General features: G+C 40.7%; 1 protein-coding gene across 9 annotated transcripts in view; it reads left to right on the top strand.

Moving 5' to 3' along the window:
* Nucleotides 1-18,114, top strand: part of GNG2 (G protein subunit gamma 2) — a 146,374-nt gene extending 128,260 nt beyond the window's left edge. For all 9 annotated transcript variants that reach the window (XM_045567150.1, XM_045567154.1, XM_045567164.1 and 6 more), the window contains one exon: nucleotides 14,828-18,114. In XM_045567150.1, the coding sequence (XP_045423106.1) occupies nucleotides 14,828-14,865 (38 nt within the window). In that variant the 3' untranslated portion in view covers nucleotides 14,866-18,114. The remainder of the gene's footprint in view (nucleotides 1-14,827) is intronic.
* The last annotated feature ends 2,778 nt before the right edge of the window (nucleotides 18,115-20,892 follow it).

Below are 20,892 nucleotides of genomic sequence, written 5' to 3'. Positions count from 1 at the left end.
TCTGGCCCCTGCCCACCTTTTCAGCTTCATCCCCATCCGTTCTCTGGGGGCCATACTGAACTGCTTTCAATTCCCTTGATGGAAATTTCGAATGCCTAGAACGTTCAGTCTCCTTTGACTCTCCACCTTTCTCCTTTACTGATGCTTACCTGCATTGACTCCTTGAAGAGTCAGACCGGTCATTGGGTTCTTTCAGAAGTTTTTCTAGACCCTCATCAGAAGGTTGTATTTTTGCTGTTTGTTCAGTTATTCATTCATTTATTTATCTAATAAATATTTTATTGAGAGCTTTCTAAATTGCCAAGACTCATGAGGTTCTAGAGATATGGAGATAGATAAAGGCATGATTCTTGCCCTTAAAGATCTCCAACCTAGTAGGGATTATAAAAAATAAGAACAAGACCTATTACAGATGCAAATAAGTTATTGGAGAAGCATAATTACCAAATGTCATTCAGAAAGAAGCCAACATCATACCTTGATTGCCCTTTGAAGAGACACCAATGCATCACTACTAAAGAAGATAAAATAGTAGCCCAATAAACTGAGTACCAAGTGGCTGCCTTCCTGGACGATCATCACATTCAAACCTCTGAATCCCTGTTGACATCATGAGACCTGAAATTATTGGAAATACAGCAGCATCCTGTATTTCAGCGTTTGTTCGGCACCTCAGAGCCAGGCAGGCATGCTGTGGTGAAGTGACACGTTATTTTTAGTTTAGCTGTTGGATAAAATGTCGGCTATGTTGACACAGTTGTCAGCTAGCTGGTTTAGGGCTTGGTTATCAGCCTGTAGGGGGCCCTTCAGGGCTTCTGAGCATTCAGGCTTCTTACCTACTTTCTGTGCACAATCCTATCAGCAGGAAGGGGCTTCTCTCTGAAGATTCCAGGTTTGTGATTTTTCTGGTTAGAATAGTGACCTCTTCAAGCTATAAAGGATAGCAAAGGCTTTATGTACATCTGGCAGAACCTACTGCGGCTCAGACGACAAAGACCAGGACTCTTAATAAGGAGGCATGGGAACACTGTTGCATTGGAGCTGCTGATACGGGAGTGGCCTTATCCCTCATGTGGGCGCCAGAATAACTCCAGGCTGCATAGAGAAGCCCTACCTGATCTGAACAACATACAGGTTTTTAAACCTTCTTGTGTCCTATCCCTTTATATCACAGATCCTGGGAGATCTGGACTAATGAACCCATTATCTCTTCATAAGCCTCAGGCATATGTAAATTATACTCCCAGCCTTTCTGTATTTCTTTGTTAGCATTTCATTCAAGGACAGAGAGTAAAGAGAAATAAAAGGAAAATGGGTAGGGGGTCCAGGGAAGGGATAGAGGGGGGTTATGTTCTATGACACTTAGATAAATGGAGCAGCAATATACTCACACTACCACTGAGCAAAGACAAAATAAAAGAAAGCTTGTCCTTACAGCACAAGTGGAGGGAACATATACAAAAGTAAAGGACAGCAGGGCTTCAGTAAATCTCTTGATTCATTGCTGTGTTAGGACTCTTTGAGTTTCTAATAATAGGAACCCAACCCAAGCTGGCTTAAGCAGAAAGAAAGGATTGATAATAAAAGATACAGGGTGTGTCAGAATCCAGGAGCAGAAGTGAAACTGGGTAAGCAGTGGAAGTGGGAACTGGAAAGCCACTGGGAACTGCAGGCGCCCCATCACATGTCTCTGCTTCTCTCTGGCTGTCCCCCTCTTTTGCTGGGAAGAATGATTTCTAGCTGCGAGGTCCATGTGGCAGACACAAGATGGCTGCCTACACTCCAAGGATCACACCTCATGTTCCAGAGATAGATTGATTCAATCCCTTTCAGTCTCCATTCCATAGTCTGGGAGTAGCATCTCTGTTCTAGTAAGAATAAGCCATCTCCACCTTCACTCAACTGACATTAGGATTGAACCATATTATATAAACACGGCTTCCAGGAATTAACCTACCCACATGTATGGGAATCACTGTAAGCTGGAAAGATGCTCTTTGATGAGGGATACTGTTAGTATTATGCAAAATAATGTAGATATAAGAGCAAAAGAAAGCCAAGGCCAGGAGCATGGGTGAAATCATTGCTTCTTAACTAATTAAGTGCTCTATAAATTGACTCCACATAAAAATTTCAAATTTATTTCTTATTTCTCCAAAATATTCCCAAAGACATTTCTAACTGGTTTTCCTTACTATTCCAGGAATGGGCTATGCAAATTTCCACCTCTGGTGATTCTAGGTCCCTCACTGAGAACACCTTTCCGTTTATTCTTTGCCTGTCCAAATCTTATTTTTCCATTAGGAGTCAGCCCAAATTCCCACTTGTTCTTGAATCTCTTTTTCTGTTCTAATCATATTTACTAATTAATTTACTGATCAATTTCACCTTCATCAAAGAAATTTTCCAACTAGACTACATAGTCCTTAAAGGCAAAGATCAAGTTGTCTGCTTCTTTGCATCCTTCGTGGTGCTGGGGCACACAGGCATTCAGTAAGCACTTTTTTTTAGTAGATAGCTTTAGGTTTGAGTATTAAAAGTGTCATATAATAAGACATTAGGAACTGTATTCTTCATGACATCCATTCCCAATCACATTATAGATTTGGAGATTCTAAGCATGAATATAATTGGCCAAATAAAACTATGGTTCAAATGTAATACAATTCAAATGTAATACAAAAAAGAGAAAAACTGATCAGTTTAAAGAAAAGTAAATTGTTTCATATCATATGATCATAAGTAGCTAGTATTTATACTATACCTTCTTTTTAAAACACTTCAACATAAAAAAGACTGATTTTCATGACTGAAAAATATGTATAAATTAGTGTACCAAATATGAGCATTTCTGATGATTAAGTCATCTTTCTGATTATTGACTCATAATAGATTAGAACTCAACTTCATGGGGCTCTAGATTGAGAAATGGGCCAGTTAGTCATCATGTTTAGTACTAGAGAGAGAACAGATATCCTAGGTTTGAGACTTTTAAGGTATTTTTGCAGCATTTTAATATCCTTTCTCTAAAATGCTTGTGTTCAATTTTACTAGTAAACTGGGATACAGTCTTCCTTATAGGTCAATTTGAGAGTATTTTTAGGGATGATAAAAATCAGTAAAGTATATTAAAGGATTTATAGAGGGAAGGGTTGTGTTCAAAGATGGCTAATCCTAACTCTTTTAATTTGCCAAACACAAAGGAAAAAAATTTAAAATTGAATTCAGGCATACATTAATAATGCAGCATGAAACTTCATTTTTATGAGAGTTGATACAATTTTTTAAAATTCAATAGATATTTATTAAGCACCAAGTACATACTCAGCCTTATGCATCCCACTTAGCAGCTGTAGAAGTAGTACTATAAATCGTTGGTAATTTGCAATCCCTGGGAAATGAATTTTCCTGAATAGCCCAGTTTTTAGGCCAGATGAAGTCTCCCTTAAAAATATAACTATTTTGGATGACAATATTGAGTGTCTTTCTTCTTTTATTAAATAAAATAAATTCAATATACTTATCTGGATGAATATTATTTGGAAAATTATTCTGTTTCTTTTTTTTTAAAGATGCTATTTATTGATAAGTACCATCAGTTTAATGTCACCTTGGAGAAGCAGGGAAGGGAAGACTACTTAAAATGGTCACTCTTTATTTCACAAACAAAAATAGTAGATATTTATTCATACAGTTATACTTTCTTTAGTGTCACAATCAAAGTTTGATCCTAGACACTCTTCACAATCACAGTGCAAAGATCCTTTAGACTCACCTTTGGCCACCAGCAGTGATGCAAACATCATGGTGATATAGGCCATGATGATAATCAGACCGTCATGGTGATGCAGAACATCATGATAATATATATAGGCCATCATGGTTGAGTAAGGTACCATGGTTACATAGGGCACCATGTAAGGTAGGTCACCATGGTTTGGTAGTGCACAGTGGTTAGGTAGTACACTATGGTTCAGTAGTGCACCATGGTTAGGTAGGGCACCATGTTAGGTAGTGCACCATGGTTCAGTAGTGCACCATGGTTAGGTAGGGCACCATGTTAGGTAGTACACTGTGGTTCAGTAGTGCACCATGGTTAGGTAGGGCACCATGTTAGGTAGTGCACCATGGTTCAGTAGTGCACCATGGTTAGGTAGGGCACCATGTTAGGTAGTGCACCATGGTTCGGTAGTGCACCATGGTTAGGTTGGGTACCATGTTAGATAGGGCATTATGGTGATGCAGACATCATGATTGATGCAGGCATCATGTTGACTTGCTGCTTTTCATTCCCTACATTGGTGATCTTGCACTCCTTAGCACCTCTCATATTTTGGGTATAATTCCAAGACATATCAAAGAATTCTGAAGTTTCTTCTGCATTTACTGCTGCTTAACACAGATGTTTTAATTTTCCTTACTTGAATTACACGTTAATGCTTCACAGAAAAATAAAGCCTTTCTTTAAAGTAGCCTGCAGCTTTGATCTGAGTAAAAGACCTTTTTAGACAGATGTCAGACCAACCTCTCCTAGTTTAAAAATTCTGTGACCTATTCCTAGAGCTTTGGCCATTTCTTTTGCTTTCACTTACATTGCCAGGCCTGTGACAGGCAATCTTTGATGTTCAAGGTAACTTGCTGTGAAATAAAAAGAAATATGTATATTGGTCTCTGCCTTTGGTTCCTGACATAGAGCTCGTAAAGCCTTTGTAAATAGAGGTGCTAGGAGAATCTTTTGTTCTAATATTTGATCTTTGACCCTGGTTTCTGAGACAGGCTCCTAAGACCTGTGTAATTTTCCGGATGATAGGAGCATCTTTTGTTCTAATGAGGTGACTCTTGGTGGGCTCCAGGATAGCGATGGGTCACCAGAAAGACCAAGCCATGATTAGATGCTTGGAATCTCAGTCCCACCCCTATCCACAATTCCTGCATGGAGGGAAGAAGGGCTGGAAATCGAGTTTATTATCTATCCTGCCTACGTGATGAATTCCTCATAAAATTCCCAAAAGAACAGGGTTTGGAGAGCTTCTGGGTTTGTGAACACTTACGCATGCTTGGAGGGTGGTGCACCCCAACTCCACAGAGACAAAAGCTCTTGTGCCCAGGACCCTTTCAAACCTTGCCTTACATCTCTCTTCATCTGACTATTTGTTTATGTTCTTTAAAATATCCTTTGTAATAAGTTGGCAATAGTGAGTAAACTGTTTTTCTGGGTTCTGTGAGACACTAGCAAATCATCAGAGTTGTGAGAACCTCTAATTTGTGACCAAGTCTGACAGAAGTTGTGGGTAGCCTAGAGGCCTACTACTTGTGATTAGCATCTGAAACAGGGGCCAGTTTTGTGAGATGGAGCCCTTAACCTCTGGGATCTGATGCTATCTTCTCAGAGATAGTGTCAGAATTGAGTTAAATTGTAGGATACCCAAGTGGTGTCAGAGAATTGCTTAATATGGGAAAGCCCACACAACTGGTGTCAGAAGGGGAGTATTGAGAGCGATATGAGTATAGAGCAAGAGAAAACAATTCGATTGTTTTTTTCTATATACACTTCCCATTTCAAGCTTCCATCCAGTATAGTCTTTGAAGTCCTTTAAGGCAACAAATTAAAGTTAAGTCAACCTTGCGTGGCTTCATGAATGCAGGCAATACAACTGAAGGAGTGATTTTATGACTGATACCCTTAATGCATAGGCAGTTTGCCACATGCATGCTCAGTGACAACCTGCCTGTGCTTATTTCTTTGCCTGATGGCTTGCAAGCATTTTGCAACATCAATTTTAAGATGTGTCTCAATTTCAGGATGTCATGAAACTGGAGCTATATCCCTACATTCCATTTAAGTTTGGGGTTCTGGTTTTTATCCTTACTGACAACTGCTCCTTCTTGGAGCTGTCAAGGTTTCTGCCTGGAGTAGGTTCATAGTCTGGTGGACTTTATTGAGGCTGTCTAGGGTCCCCTTTACCTTCCTCCCTGCCTCTTGGCCCCAGTCTGGTCTGGTGAGGTTTCTGGATAGCTGGGTTTCAGCAGTCGTCAATCTGAGCAGATCCATCTTGTTATCAGAACATGGATCTGATATTCCTTCACTTGTGCATCACATCTCATATCCCTAACCAAGGAAACTGCTCCACCAGTTTATCTCCTATCTCCTTCCTATATCATCCATTTTTGCTTCTCTTCTTCATTATTTCCATCAGCATACAAGCATAGCGTTATTTCCCTATTTTAAATAACATTTAAATCCCCCCCACCTGCCTTTCCAGCAACCACCCCATTTGTTTCCTCGTTTTTGTAGTATAACTTTGAAAAGGTTATCTGTATTCACTGTCTCTGATTTCTCTTTTCTCTCTTTTGAAAAGTTATTTTTATTCTGGAAATAATTTCAAAGTTACAGAAGAGTTGCAAGTATGGTGCAAAGAATTTCATTTTCCCCTGAATCATTTGAGAATAAGTAGTCAAAAGATGTCCCATCACCTCTGAATACTTTAACATCTATTTCCTACAAGTAAGGACATTTGTCTACATAATCATAATTCCGTCATGAGAATCAGGAAATTAACATTAGTACATTGCTACCTTCTAATCTGAGATCCCATTTAAGTATTGAAAATTATTCCAGGAATGTTCCTTTTAACAAAAGGACCCCATTCAGAATCATGTGCTGCATTAATTGTCCTGTCTGGCACAGTTCCTTAGACTTCCTTGACTTTAATGACCTTGACACTTTTGAAGGTGATAGGCCATCTACTTCATAGACTGTCACTCAGCTTGGGTTTATCAGATAATTCTCTATGATTAAATTCAGGAAACAAAACTTTGGCATTAATATCATAGATCTGATGGAGTATTCATCTCATTGTATTCTGTCAGTGGAACGGGATCTCAAATTGTCACTTACTGGTGATGTTGACTTTGATTACTTGACTAATGTGGTGTCTTCCAGGTTTCTCCATGCAAAGCTATTTGTTTTCTTTTTGTAGTTAAAAAAGTATTTGGAGTTTGGGGGAGGTCACTTGAGATTACATAACTGTACCATTCCTCCTTCAACATTCTGGGCTTTTTAATTTATTTAATCATATTGATATAAGCTCATGGTTTTCAAACCTCTTTTATTTAGTGGTTTATAATGTGCTACTATCATTTATTTTGAGTTTAAATTGGCACAGATTGAAAATGGTTACTGTGTCCTTTTGACATGTCTCCATCATCCTTTGAGCACATCTTTAGTTTTTGGCACAAACAGATGTTCTAGGCACCTCTTGTTTTTCCTGCCCCAGCCCTGGAATCATCCTTTTGTCTAAAGAGCAATAGTTCCTTTGAGAATGGTATTTAGAAACCAAGATCTAGATGCTAAGTGTGCTCATTGCTGAAGTGCTGCTGCTCCCAGACCTCTCAGTGGACAGAGCTAGAGAATACACAGACACACAAACACACCCCCACACACTTTACATCTATATTTCTTTCTGTATCTCTATGTATATATAACCATGTGTTCATACCAACACCACCAATTCTTATCCTACACCACAGGGTTCATTCTAGTTTTCTGCTTTCCATATTTATAACTCCCTTCACTGACAATGAGACACCTGACTCTCCTAATCCTTGTTTGATAACTTCCCCGTAGGGAACCAAGCTTCCACTCCATGGCCTCCCCTCCCCACATGGGTGCCTTGCACATCCTGCTCAGCACCCCCATACTCCTTACCAAGCTGCCCCATGCACAGATGCCCTCTTCACCCTGCGTGAGCTCTGACATCCCACCGTGGGTCTCTGACCTAGTGTGGAAGTCTAGCTTGCTTGGTCCCACCTAATAGTTTTAAGATTGAATTGTTCAGGAAGGAGGAGGAGAAGAAAGCTCCACTCACTCTTAAACCCATTCCAGTGAGGTTTCCACTCCCTTGAAGCTTCTCTCATCAAGAGCACCAGTGACTCCAGATTGCTAGTAATCAATTATCTGTTTTCATATTACTTGTCATAGTGGCAGCATTTGACATTGTTGATGACTCATTATGCCTAGAAACACTTTCTTTATTTGTTCTCCATACTTCCCACTTTCACTCTTATAATTCTCCTTTTCTGGTTCCTCTTAGGTTCTCCATCTTCTTACATTGGAGTGCTTCAGGGTTCAGTCCCTGTTCTTCTCTACTTTCCTAGTGACCTTGTTCACTCCCAAGGCTTTACATACTGTCTATATGGCTTCAATTCCCAAATTTATAGCACTAGTCCAGTTCTCTCTCCCAAACTCCAGCATCATATAGTTAATTAATACACATTTCAGTTTCAACCTGTCTAAAACTGAGCTCTTGATCTCCCCCCCCCCCCAAAAGTCTCTCCCTGTAGTCCTATCCAGTTCAACTGATGGCAACTTCATTTTCTGTTTGCTTAGTCCAAAAGCTTAGAGTTATCCTTAATTTTTCTTTTTTATTCATACCCTACATCTAATCCTGGTGATTCTATGTGCAAATGCTGTATATCCAGAGTCTTTGCACCACCTGTGCTGCTGCTACTCTATTATTCTGAACTATCGTTACCTGTCACTTGGATTACAGCAGTAGCCTCCAGAATAGTCTCTGCTCTACCCTTGTCTATACTATAACTCAATGGCTAACCATTTTTCTTATTATAACTTCTATTCTGTAAGTTTTTACCCAAAGATTACCTTCTCAATAAAGCCTAACTATCGCAACCTGTTCCCCAAACCCCCCCCACACACACTCAGTCCCTTTTACCCTGCTCTAATTTTTCATATTCTCATAAAACTCACTACCTTCCGACATTCTCTGTAACTGTTTATGTTTTATTGTCTGTTCTCTCCATTCTCTCACTCAAATACTATATAAGCAATTTGATTATGCTGTACATTGGTGTAGTTTGATTCATATTTCTTCATTTGATGTTTCTTGAGTTACTTAAACCTGTGAGTTTGTAATTTTCATTAAATTTGAAAATTTTTCCATCATTATGTCTTCAATTTTTTTTCTTCTTTCTCCTCCATCCCCCATCTCTCTCCTCTCCTTCAGGAACTTTTATGCATATTAGGCCACTCAAAGTTATCTCCTGGCTCAATGTGTTTTGTTCCTTTTTTTAGTCTGTTTTTGCTCTGTGCTTCATTTTGAATAGTTTTAATTGCTGTTTTCAAGTTCACTGATATTTTCTTCTGCAGTGTCTAATTCCATTCAATATATTTTTCATCTCTAGAGACTTGATTTGGACCTTTTTAGTACTTTACATGCCTATTTTTATCATGTTTTGATTTCCTCTACCTTCTTGATCACATGGACAATATTTACAATAGTTATTTTAAGAATATCCTTATCTACTAATTTTTATCATCTGTGTCATTCCTGCATCTTTTTTCTTTAGAATAATTTTTCTCTTCATTACGGTAGAGATTTTTTTTCTTGCTTATTTTCATGTCTGGCAATTTTTTATTGGATTCTAGACATTTTGAATTTTATCTTGTGGCATATTGTAATTTTTTACATTCCTTTAAATTTTGGGGGGTTTTATTCTGGGGTGCAGTTAAGTTACTTGGAAACATTTTGATCTATTCAAGGCTTACATTTAAACTTGGATAGGCAAGGTCCCTAACAGCCTTTAACCTAGGGCTGTATGGCACATATACTGAAGCAATACCCTTTTTAGGACTCTACTCAATCTCCTGTGTGTTAGAAGATCTTTCTACTCTGGCTGGTGAGGACACAAACTGCTGTGGCCCAGTGTGATCTCCTGGGATTGTTTCACTGGAGTCTTTCTGATATTCTTTGCATAGCCTCAAGTGGTTTTCTCCCACACATGTGCTGATCAGTATTCAGCTAAAGACTCAAGAGAATTCTTCTGGAGGCCTCTGGAGCACCTTCTCTCCCTGTATAACTTTCTTCTCTGTTACTCTCTCCTCGACTCAAGGAGATTGCTGAACTCTGGGCAGCTCTTACTGTGCCATGGCAGGCAGTAAGCTGGGGCTTTATAGCTATAGGGTTTATCTTACCTCCTTTCTCTCAGGGATCACTGTCCTGTGCTGCCTGTTGTCTACCTCTTAGAAACCACTTCTTCACATGTTTCAGGCAGGAGGATTTACTTTGTCCCTGTTTCTCCATCGTAGTCAGGATGGGAAGTATAGAATACTTCCAGTATGTAAGCTCTCTAGGGACAGACATCTTGGTACATTTTATTCCCTGTTTATTCAAAGTATCCAGAACTCTACCTGGCATATTAGGTACTCACTAGTAGATATTAGTGGAATAGAGTGTCTGTTGAATAAGATTATGTTTGAGAACTCCTTCAGCAATCGTTGAATGTGTACTATGTGTCAGGCACTGATGATATGGTGGTGAATAAAACAGGTATGATCCCTGCCTTCATGGAGCACAGTGTCTAAAGGAAAAGACAAATCGTAAACAGCAAATAAACAAACAATGTTCATAATTATACATTGTGATAATGTGAATGTTACGAATGAAAAGAATGGGGTGCCCTGAGAGAGAATAGTGAGAACAGTCACTTTGGATGAGGTAATCGTGAAGGTTCTGCCAGGAGGCGATGTCTCTGCTGACTCCTGGGGGAAGAGAAGAAGTTGGCCTGCTGAGGAGACGGGGAGAAGAGTGTTCAGGGAATTCAATATGTGAAGCTCTCAAGCAGAAAAGAACTTGGAGCTTTTGAAAATTAAAGGAGACCTGTGGGGAGGGAAGAATGCCACAGCCTGAAATTGCAGGGAGGGGTAGGCCCAAAACTTGTAGGACCCACAGGCTAGTTTGCAAAGTTTTGGTTTTCTACAATACAATGAGAAGCTATTAAAGGTTTTAAATAGGGGAGTGATAGGAGCCAATTTATATTTTTAAAATATCTTTCTAGCTTCGGTATAGAGAATACTCCTTCTGGCACAGTTAGGAAAGCAGGGAAGCCATTTAGAACTGAAATTATTAAAGTTTTTCGTGCCCTCGGCCCATTTGACTATCTGCTAAAGCCTGTGGTCCCCCTCTCAGAATAATGTTTTTAAACTACAAAGGAAACTAATTATATTAAAAAATAGTTCATTAGAATATTTGTATAAAACATTTTAAATAATATTTAAAGCATTTAAAAATATTTAAAATATCAATTTTTAAAAATATGTGATATATAAATGTATTCCTTTATTAACTGATTATATAGGACCTGACAGATCTATAAACATAAAGTGGATGAATATAAATGCAATGTCAAGATGTCTGCAGTAACTATAATGTGATTGAAAATATCTGATTTCTATCAGTGACTAAGTCACGTGCACTGCTAATGCTACTGTGGTGTGTTGTCTATATTTATAATGAAATAAATGTTAAATTTCCAGTCGAGGTTAGTGAAAATAAAGATGTAGGTTTTTATATTACTGAAGTTCACAGACCACCCGCTTAGTTCTATCCATAGATCACTTGTGGAATCTGAATTAATCACTTTTTATTTAGGAAGTTATTTTAGTAATCATGAAGAGAGAAGGAGGAGGCTCGAACTAGGGTAGCTGCAATAGAAATAACAGGAAGGGTACAAAATTTGAGATATTTTGGAGAAAGAATCAACAGAACAAAAAAGGGAAAGATTTTGTATAGTTACTGGGGAAATCTCCATGGAAGAACTATGCCCAGGAATGTGGAAAAAAAAAAAAAAACAACTACGTGCAAAACGTTAGCAAGGCTAGTCAGAAAGCAAGATCTGCTAGGCAGACTGTCACTGCGACTCATCGTAATGTAAGGGACAAGGATGACAGCCAGGGGTTGGATAGGAGGGGAAGTCAGAAACACTGAGACCCACTCACGAGCTGTGAGGCCTGGGGCCAACACTTACTTTATGAAGCCCCCCTTCACATACTTAAGATGAGGAAAATAACAGCTTGTGACCTATAATGTTATTGCGAGGGTTAAATAAGATACTGTATGTAAAGTGGTTAGCACAGTTCTGACACATAGCAAGAGCTGATTTTTAATATTAGCAATTAGTCTAATTACTACCAGGGTTCTGACACTGTGTTGGACCATCACCTACAGGAGATTGCAGTCTGGTTGAGGAAACAAGATAAAGCACACAATATATTTTGAGAAGAAAACCATTCTGAATCAAATGTCCAAATATAAGATATGAGCAACTCTTAAGTTATTAATTTTGCCCAGTATAGCACTTTCTGAATCATAAAAAAGATTTTGAATATTCGTGCTACATATTTGTGTGTGGGTGTTGCAAATGAGTAAGGCTGCATGGTGCTGGATCTCTTCTTAACAAGTGAGTCTTGGGTATTACTGATTTACAGTTTCTGCTGCTTAACAGCTAAGCTCCTGTTTGGTATAATAATGACTGTTGTTGAAACAAGTAAAAAGCACACACACAAAAAAAGTGATCATGATTCAGTCTGAAAGCCTTTCTTTTGTTTTCAGTAGGGGAGCTAAGACATGAACAGGCTATTTCATTTTGTCATAGTAGCCTTTTATAAAGAATCTCAGTTTCGACCTTTGGAACTAGTCCTGCATTTGAGTAGTTTACATGTAGATGGCTGAGGCTTAATGGCAAAACATCAGGGTTCATGTTCTTTTCCTATGCATGCTTGGCAGTATGACCTTGAACAATTTATGTAATCTGCTGAGCCTCAATTTTTCTTCTATAAAAAGAGGATAATAATTCCTGCCTCGGGATTATTGTGCAGATCAAAAGCAAAAATTTAACTCAATGTCTGGGACAACATAGGAACACAATAAAAACATTTTTTAAAAGCACTGTAATGTCTGTTAAAGAATAAGACTAATTTTTACAGAAACATGCTATATTGGGTTGAATAGTATGCCCTAAAAGTCTTGCCCACCTGGAATCTTAGAATGTGACTTTATTTGGAAATAGAGTATTTGTAGACATAGTCGAGTTAAAAGGACGTCATACTGGATTAGGATAGGCCTGATGCAATGACTGGTGAGATGGGAAATTTGGACACAGAGAAGAGAATGCCATGTAAAGGCAGACACACATGGGCAAGAGTGCCCTGTGAAAACAGAGGCAGAGATTGGAGTGATAAATATACAAGCCAAAGGCCATCAAGGATCGCTAGCAACTGCCAGACACTGGGAGAGAAGCATGGAGCAGATTGTCCCTCATAAGCTCCAGTAGGGATCAGCCCTGCTGACACTTTGGTGTTTTCTGTTGTTGTTGTTGTTGTTGTTGTTGTTGTTGTTGTTTTTATTTCAGAGTATTATGGGAGTACAAATGTTTTGGTTATATGAATTGCTTTTGTGCTATTTGAGTCAAAGTTACAAGTGCGCCTATCACCAAGATAAGCATACATTGTGCCCATTAGGTATGAATTTACCTGTCCCTTCTCCCTGCTCCCACCTGCTCTCTTTCTGCTGAGTTTTACTACCACATGTGCACATGAGTGTTGATCGCTTAGTTCCAGTTTAATAGTGAGTACATGTGGCATTGTTTTCCCATTCTTGTGATACTTTGCTTAGAAGAATGGGATCCAGTTCCATCCAGGTTGTCACAAAGAGTATTAGTTCTCCATTTTCTTCTGGCTGAGTAGTACTCCATGGTATACATATACCATGACCCCTGCTGACACTTTGATTTCAAACTTCTAGCCTCTAGCACTGAGAGAGATGTCCTTGATGCTCACGGGGCACCAAGTCTGATGTCATGGTGTGGGTATGTATGCCCTACCTGTAGGGAGGGCAGTGAATATCTTTAGCAATAATATAATCTACTCAACTCTTGCAGAGGATTATCTTTCCAGTAGTTGCTTTGAGAGGCTTTCAAAGTGGCACAGTGATGTTGCTCTCACGTGGAAAAATCTTTGGGCGTGATCTTCAGAACAAGTGTATGATGGCATGTAAGAAATTAACTCTTGACTTTGCGATTTTTGACCCCAAATGACATTCCCCAGGTTGATCATCTACCTAGTCTCTAGATGTAGTTATAGATGATTTTTAGTTTATTTCCCAAAATTAAATTCACCCATTCAAGTAGTAAAAATTTGCCACTGTTGAGGCGGTCAAAGGAAGGTACCATAGGGAACTCCTAACAAGTAGCTACAGAGGAATGACAGAGCCACCAAAGTCAGTGACAGCCTCCCAGTGAAACATCCTGAAAGGGTACAAGTCTTGGCTGAAGTCATATATATAATACTGTAATTATATAACAAATATAGTTATATATGTTATCGTTTATATAATTTATATTTGTAAAATGTGTAATACATTACTATAAAGTTGTATGTGTGTGTGCATGCACAGGTGCTTCCTGATGTGTTCGGTTAGAGAGAGAAATCAGCATGGCTTTAGGCATCTCTGGCGGGGTTCCTGAAGCAGAGAGGCGTGGCTACAGAATGACAATAGGCTGGCCTGCGTGGAAAGCTTACTGTGTACCAGACGCTAAATGATTTACATGGGGTGTGGCATTTAACCCTTGCAACCAGGGCTGGGACTGGAGTGAGGCCAGTGAGGTATCTGGGGCACAAAACTGAAGGAGATACCTACTCTCAGGGCTGAGCAGATGCAAGGTGGTCATTTGCATGACCTTGGCAGTGGGAGTGCCTCCTTCAATCTAGCGCGCTAAAGTACCTCACTTACCTTACCCTAGTCCCGGACCTGCTGGCCACAATCCTGAGGTCACTGCCATCAACTTCCTTCTTTGCAGATGAGGAAATGGAGGCTCATGGAGGCTGAGTATCTTGCTTCACTTTCACACAAATGGTGGAGTAAGGATATGACCCCAGGCCATTGGACCCCAAAGCTTGGGCCTTGACTGACTGCACCAAACTCTTAGTCAATGCCTTGTCTACAGTTTCGGTTCTTTCCGTCTTTCTCTGCAGGTGTCCAAGGCAGCTGCAGACTTGATGGCCTACTGTGAAGCGCATGCCAAGGAAGATCCCCTGCTGACCCCTGTCCCAGCGTCAGAAAACCCATTTAGGGAGAAGAAGTTTTTCTGCGCCATCCTTTAAATCTTCAAGAGGAGCCTGAAGAGCCTCCGGGCTCCTGGGACATTGATGTAGAGTTTTTAGCAAAGTGGGCGCCTTTCTAGTCCACGGCATTTGAAGAGAGCAAGGAGAACCATCCTGGAAACTCCAGGTTATGCATGTTTAAAGAACCGGTCCCCTTATGAGAATGCAAGCCGATCCACATCCCAATTTAAGAGATCTGATTCTGCAGAATTGCCTGGAGGAGGGGAATATATAAAAATAAAATTGGTGTCACTTCTTTTCTGCTATCTCTCCCCCAAAACCTTATGTTACTGCTTTATATTTAAAAAATAAAAATTAAAACCAACAGCTGTACTGAGTTAAGATATGTATGACCTTCTTGGAATGAATATTGTCTTTAGAATACCCTTTGATAAGCTGAGTTGTCCAGTGTAGCCACGGTTTGGTTTAATGGCTTTGATGTTTAGTCTTTGTGCCTTTCTTCTTTTTTCCTTCTTCCTGCCCTTCCTCTACCCTTCCCCATGACAGTAGTGTGGAGATAAGGCTGGAATTGTCTGTAAGATTGAACTCCCAGGAAGAGCCCCCAAAATGTTTAGGGAGATGTTCCCCGTGGTGTATCCTCATGGTAATAACAACGACAAAAAATGCCGGTTGTCTCTGTTCTCTTATCACTATTCCTAACATTTGTACATGATAGCTTTGATTCTGCAAGTACAAGTAAATCATGTGTTGTGACTGGTGCTTTCATATATTTGTGACAATTTTTGAGTAATACTGCATGAAAATGTCCCTATGTTACATCCATTCAGAAGTTTTATTGTTTTGCTAAAAAGTTGGAAAAAGAAATGAGAGGGAAAAGATGCTGGGGAGGAAAAAACTCAATATTTGGAAAATTGAGGTTACTTCAGAGCCTTAGCCACACCTAAAATACCTCCTAGCTAAGAGTGGCGTACACGCCTCTTCAGTATATTTTCCAGAATCCAAAGCATTTTTTTGGTTAATCCCGGATCCAGGGCAGCACAGCTACCACCCATCAGGAGAGTAAAGGATTCACCATGAATTGGGAAGTGCTTTTGTCATAGAGTATAAGCAAGTTCCCTCTTTCCCTGAATCATCGAAATTCTAGATTGAAAGAACACTTTCTGTACTCTTAAGAAAACCATGGCCCTTCTTTATTCACGTATCAGGAGAAATAAATCCACAGCTCCAGAGGAGGTGACCCCGTCTTAGAAGGCTGGCTGTTCGCCTACCAGGGAGGACCCCTGCTAGCCACTCTCTGGGCGGCAGGTGGGGAGCCCACAGCTGGCTCCACCAGAAAGGGTTCTGGCGCTTTTTCTCCATGGAGATGGTCTTGAATTTTCACTCATCAAAATTTCAATAGAATCTTTTCTTTGTTTTTGTTCTCCATCTTGTTTGTTAGAGTCTCTCAGTCTTTATTTACAACTCCCTGCAGATAGATCTCTCTCTTGCCAAGATATGATATTGAGAGTGATTTCTCATTGCAGCTGGAGCCTCCATCAGAAATGTCAGGCCCTGAAAGCCTCTATCATTTTTTCTGTGTCATCCCTAGTCAAAGAGGGTCTCTCTTACATGTTGTTTGCTTTCAAATCCCAAAAGACCATTTCCCAATTAATTTTATGCTCCTCTCACCCCTTTCCATTCTCTTTCTCCTGTTTTTTTGTTTTTTTTTTTTTTAAAAAAAAGCACACACAGACAAAAACAGAAGTATGAAAAGGGAGGGAAAAAGAAGATAAAAAGACTTAATATGCCAAGGACAGATTTTTGAAACAGACTTGGTCAATGTTTTCCTTACCTCCTTTATGGGCATGCTGGTGAGAGAATAAGTGTTTCCAATTAAAGCTCACGCCTGGGGTGGGAGAGAAGAGGATATTGAAACATTTGTGAAATGTATGAATATACTTCTGTAACCAGATGCTTCTGTTCTTCTGTTCAAATTTTGGAATTTTGTAACAGTCAGTGAAATACTGATAAATATTTAGCGGGAAAAACCTGGCAGAGAACTTATTAAACTATAGTATTTTACAACTAGCTTAGTAATACTGTGCAATCAGCTAAAACCATATCACATTTTTAAAATGAGCCAAAACATGAATATGTAGTCACATGAAAACGACTGTGAATAAAGCACTCTTAGGTGGTGATTAAGGCATCATTAGAAGGCCCAGATGATTTTCATAATCCACAGCATTTCTTTTTCTCAGAAGGACTACATTTTCATGTTCCTTAAAAGTTAAGGAAATCCCAAACTGCATGTCACCACGCTTATAAAAGGAGAGAGGAGGCAGAAAATACATAGCCCATCTGAAATTAAGTTCAAGGAAAATGTTGTGGACTTTTTATAATTTAATGTCTTACATACAGTATAGAATTATAATACCAAAATCTTTATATAAGTTTTGGCTTCATGGTATTTGTACTTATTCAGGGGAAAAAGTCTTTTGATTACTTATGCCTCTAAAGAGTTTAATTCCTTTAGAAATTCAACAATCATTTTCACCAGCACAATTTTATCTTAAAGGGTAACTAATAAAAATTCATCTTAATTATTTAAGGCCCTAGTCTCTATAGAGAATATATTGGTTAGTAATGAAAACCTGCCACGGAACTAGTTAATAAGCAGTAACAATAAACTTCATATTTAGAATGCAAACTCTGTAAGGAAAAAAAATCTTACATCATCCTCAATATTAACTTCAGTTTAAAAGTTGTTATTTTTTTTATTTGAAACCAAGCACTATTTAATTTAAATCAGAGGATGCAAATTAGTACTTTGATCTGAATCTGAATTTGCTAATAATATTTGAAAGAGATTGCCTACCAAGGAAAAATTAAACAATGAAAACTATTTCTCCATACACTCATACTCACATTAGGAATTTTGAGAAAAAGCATGCTATCTTAGGGAATTTTTATACTTTTTCTTTCTTTTCAAATATTTGTTTCTAGCTGCTCCTGGCAATGATGAATTGTTAACTTATATATTAATGTCTCACAGCCCAAGAATTGTTCACATTTTTCCTATATGAGATCTATGGTGTGTGTATTTCAAAGAGAGGGAAATACAGAAATGTTAAAGCAAGAAAACCTGAATGTGATGTGCACGTTTTCATCCCCCATGGACAATGTATTTGTTTTAATAAATGGAATTTTCAGATTCATCTATATGCAAATTCATTGTGAAGGTGGGTGGATCACCTCACCCACTGATTCCCTGGTTAATTTGAGAAAAATCTGATGATACAAATGGATGGGGAAATGGGAATCCATTGGTTTTCTTTAGGCTTTGTTAATAGAGATCTCCTAAGCCCCTTTAAAAGCCTTTCTCCCTGGGTCTTGCATCTCAGGTACAGCCCTTGGGGACAGAGAAAGATGGGGACGGGTGGGGGGCGGTAGGATCAAGGGCTCCAGCAGGTTGGACCATGCAGAAAGATGAGCTGTATTTACACTTTAACTTGCTGTGGGTATGCCACAGGGGGATTTTTCCTTTATGAAAAAAAAATGAGCACAGAAAATGCTGTTCTCCATAAGCTATCCATGATTTAAAAGGAGTACAGGAGAAGATAAATCCTTAGAACTCCAGTTTAGCTGCTCCTCGAAAATCTTAGTCAAAAAAGACTTCAAAATGTCCCTTAAATTATGCCCGTTAGAAAAAAAAAAAGCACAAAATATCCCAGGGCTTGTGCCACCAACAGCAGCATCTTTAAAGCACAGATGAAGGTGCCACTTGGTACCAGTGCTCCATCAACACTACTGCTTCTCAGACTGTGGGCCGTGGACCACCAGCCTCAGAATGACTTGGAATGCCTCTTTTAAAGGCAGTTCTGGGTCCCCCACTAACTCAGAATCTCTGGTAGTGACTCCTGAGGACATGCATTCTGTTGCATGCTATCGTGCATACTGCCAAAGGAAAGGCACAGACAAACCGTGAGTATGCCTGCTCGTACGCCCATGGCCGCAGGCAGTGGCTGCCTGGGAGTGGCCATATAACCCGTGGGTGAGAATGTAGCCAGCTCCTAGACAGGGGATGCTGTGAGGAAGGCGCGGGTGGGTTTGACTCTGCTCCTGTCAGCCGTGGCCCCGTGGGAGGACGGCCTCCAGCTCTCATTCTTTAATAAGCTGGTCACATTGTAGACAGTGCTCACAGTGACAGAGGGAATTGGAGCTGGGTCACCTCCAATCCACAAATTGCAAATAATTTGCCAAGGGAAATCCCTTTCCCTTCGGTTCTGCCCCAAATCTACATTTTCTTCTATTTAGAACCAGGAGACTCAGGCAGAATTTATTTTAATGAAGGGAGCTGTGGGCTCCCGGGCCTTTCCTCGCTGAGAACTACTTCTGTTCCTCCGTGTCAATAGTAAGAAAAGCCGGGAGGGGGGTGTTGCATCTTCACCCTGAGGTGACAGAAAGACGGTACCCTCTGACCTCAGGTCGTACTGTGAGCAAGCAAGAGCCCATCTGGCTTGAGCTAGAGACCCAGAACTGGGCCCCAGAGTTCCTGTGGTCCCTTGGAGAAGTCCTCTAACCTCTCCATGCCATAAAGTGGGACAAGAAGATCTGATCCATTTGTCTGACACAGTGGTTGAAATCAAAAGAGAGCAGGTATTGGGCACCACAAACGAAGAGCTGAGAAAGAATCATAGACGCTACTAAACCCTGCGACCTTGGGAAGAGAGGAAAACGCTAGTCAGCTCCTTCTCGCCTCCGTCTCGCCTCCGACTCCCCTGCTTCCTAGCGCCCGGGTGCGGATCCTCCGTGCCTGTCGCCTGAGTTCCCGCCACCCCCGCTGGCGTGGCCGCTCTGACCCCCGTCCCCCCCCCCCCCCCGCCCCTGCGTATTCATCCATCAGGGCTTCTCTGGCTGTGCGCGGCTAATAACCGACGAGCCCGCAGGTGGGTCCCCCTTCAGGCCCGGCTGGCTGCAGTGCTCGATGCTGTCGTCAGGTGTCACCCTCGTGCCGTGGCCCTGCTTTCCTCGGCGCCGGTTCAGTGCTCGGACTCCCGCCCTGCGGCGGCAGCAGTGTCAGCAGTTCCGGCTTGCACCTCACCAGTCCAGCAATCGCGGAGGAAAGCAAAGTCCCTGGCTGTGTCCCCGGAACACTTCCCAAGACGCTTCCTGGCTGGACCTGGTTCCCGTGCCCACCACCCTGGACCCGGGAATAGAGGTAGAGTCGCTGTGGCCCCATGGGCAGAACGGTGGCTCTGGGGAAACTGAAGTCCTTTTACTAGAGGAGGAGAGATAGAAGGATAAAGGCAAGAAACAACTGGTGCCAACCACATCTTGCCAGACTTTCCATGTTACCTCAGCTGTCACCACGCCTGGAAACTAGGGAGCTCCTGTCAACCACGCCAGGTCCATCCTCGACTGCCTGGTTCTGGGGGCCCCCGAGAGTCAGGCTGCACCCTGCTAATCCTACTTCGTCTTCCAAACCCTCGGTTCTAGCTCATCCTGTCCCCCTCGCTGCCCTGTGACTATATCCCACCTCCACACCTCGGTTTATGATGTTACCCCCTCTGGGATGTCATCACTCAACTCCTTGAGTAACTAAATCTTGCTCATCTTTCAAGGCCCAGTTTGAATTCCATGTTGTTGACGAATGACTTCAGGGAATAAGAATCTCTTTCCTCTCTCGACTCCTGCTGCCCTTGTTAGCACCTTCAAACCCTTCAGTATTTTACTGTGTTTGGGGCCTGTGTGCTAGGGTAGACAGCGTGGTGCCTGCCTTCCCCAGCTTGTGGTTTTATGGGGGAAGTAAACAAGGAAACAGTTACCAAAGTGGAATCCTCTAAGGCATATATTTACCCCTGTCTCTCACTCAGGGACACTGATAATAATCCTGACGATGACAACAGCACCCACGACCATAAAGTGAACACTTATCAAGCACTTAACTATGTGCCAGGCACAATGCTAAACCTCGTATAGACAGCATTTCATTT

The sequence above is a fragment of the Lemur catta genome, chromosome 1 (genome assembly GCF_020740605.2).
Source record: "Lemur catta isolate mLemCat1 chromosome 1, mLemCat1.pri, whole genome shotgun sequence".
NCBI classification, from domain to species: Eukaryota; Metazoa; Chordata; class Mammalia; order Primates; family Lemuridae; genus Lemur; species Lemur catta.
Note: the sequence above shows the minus strand (reverse complement) of the source record. Positions and strands in the feature narration are given on the sequence as shown.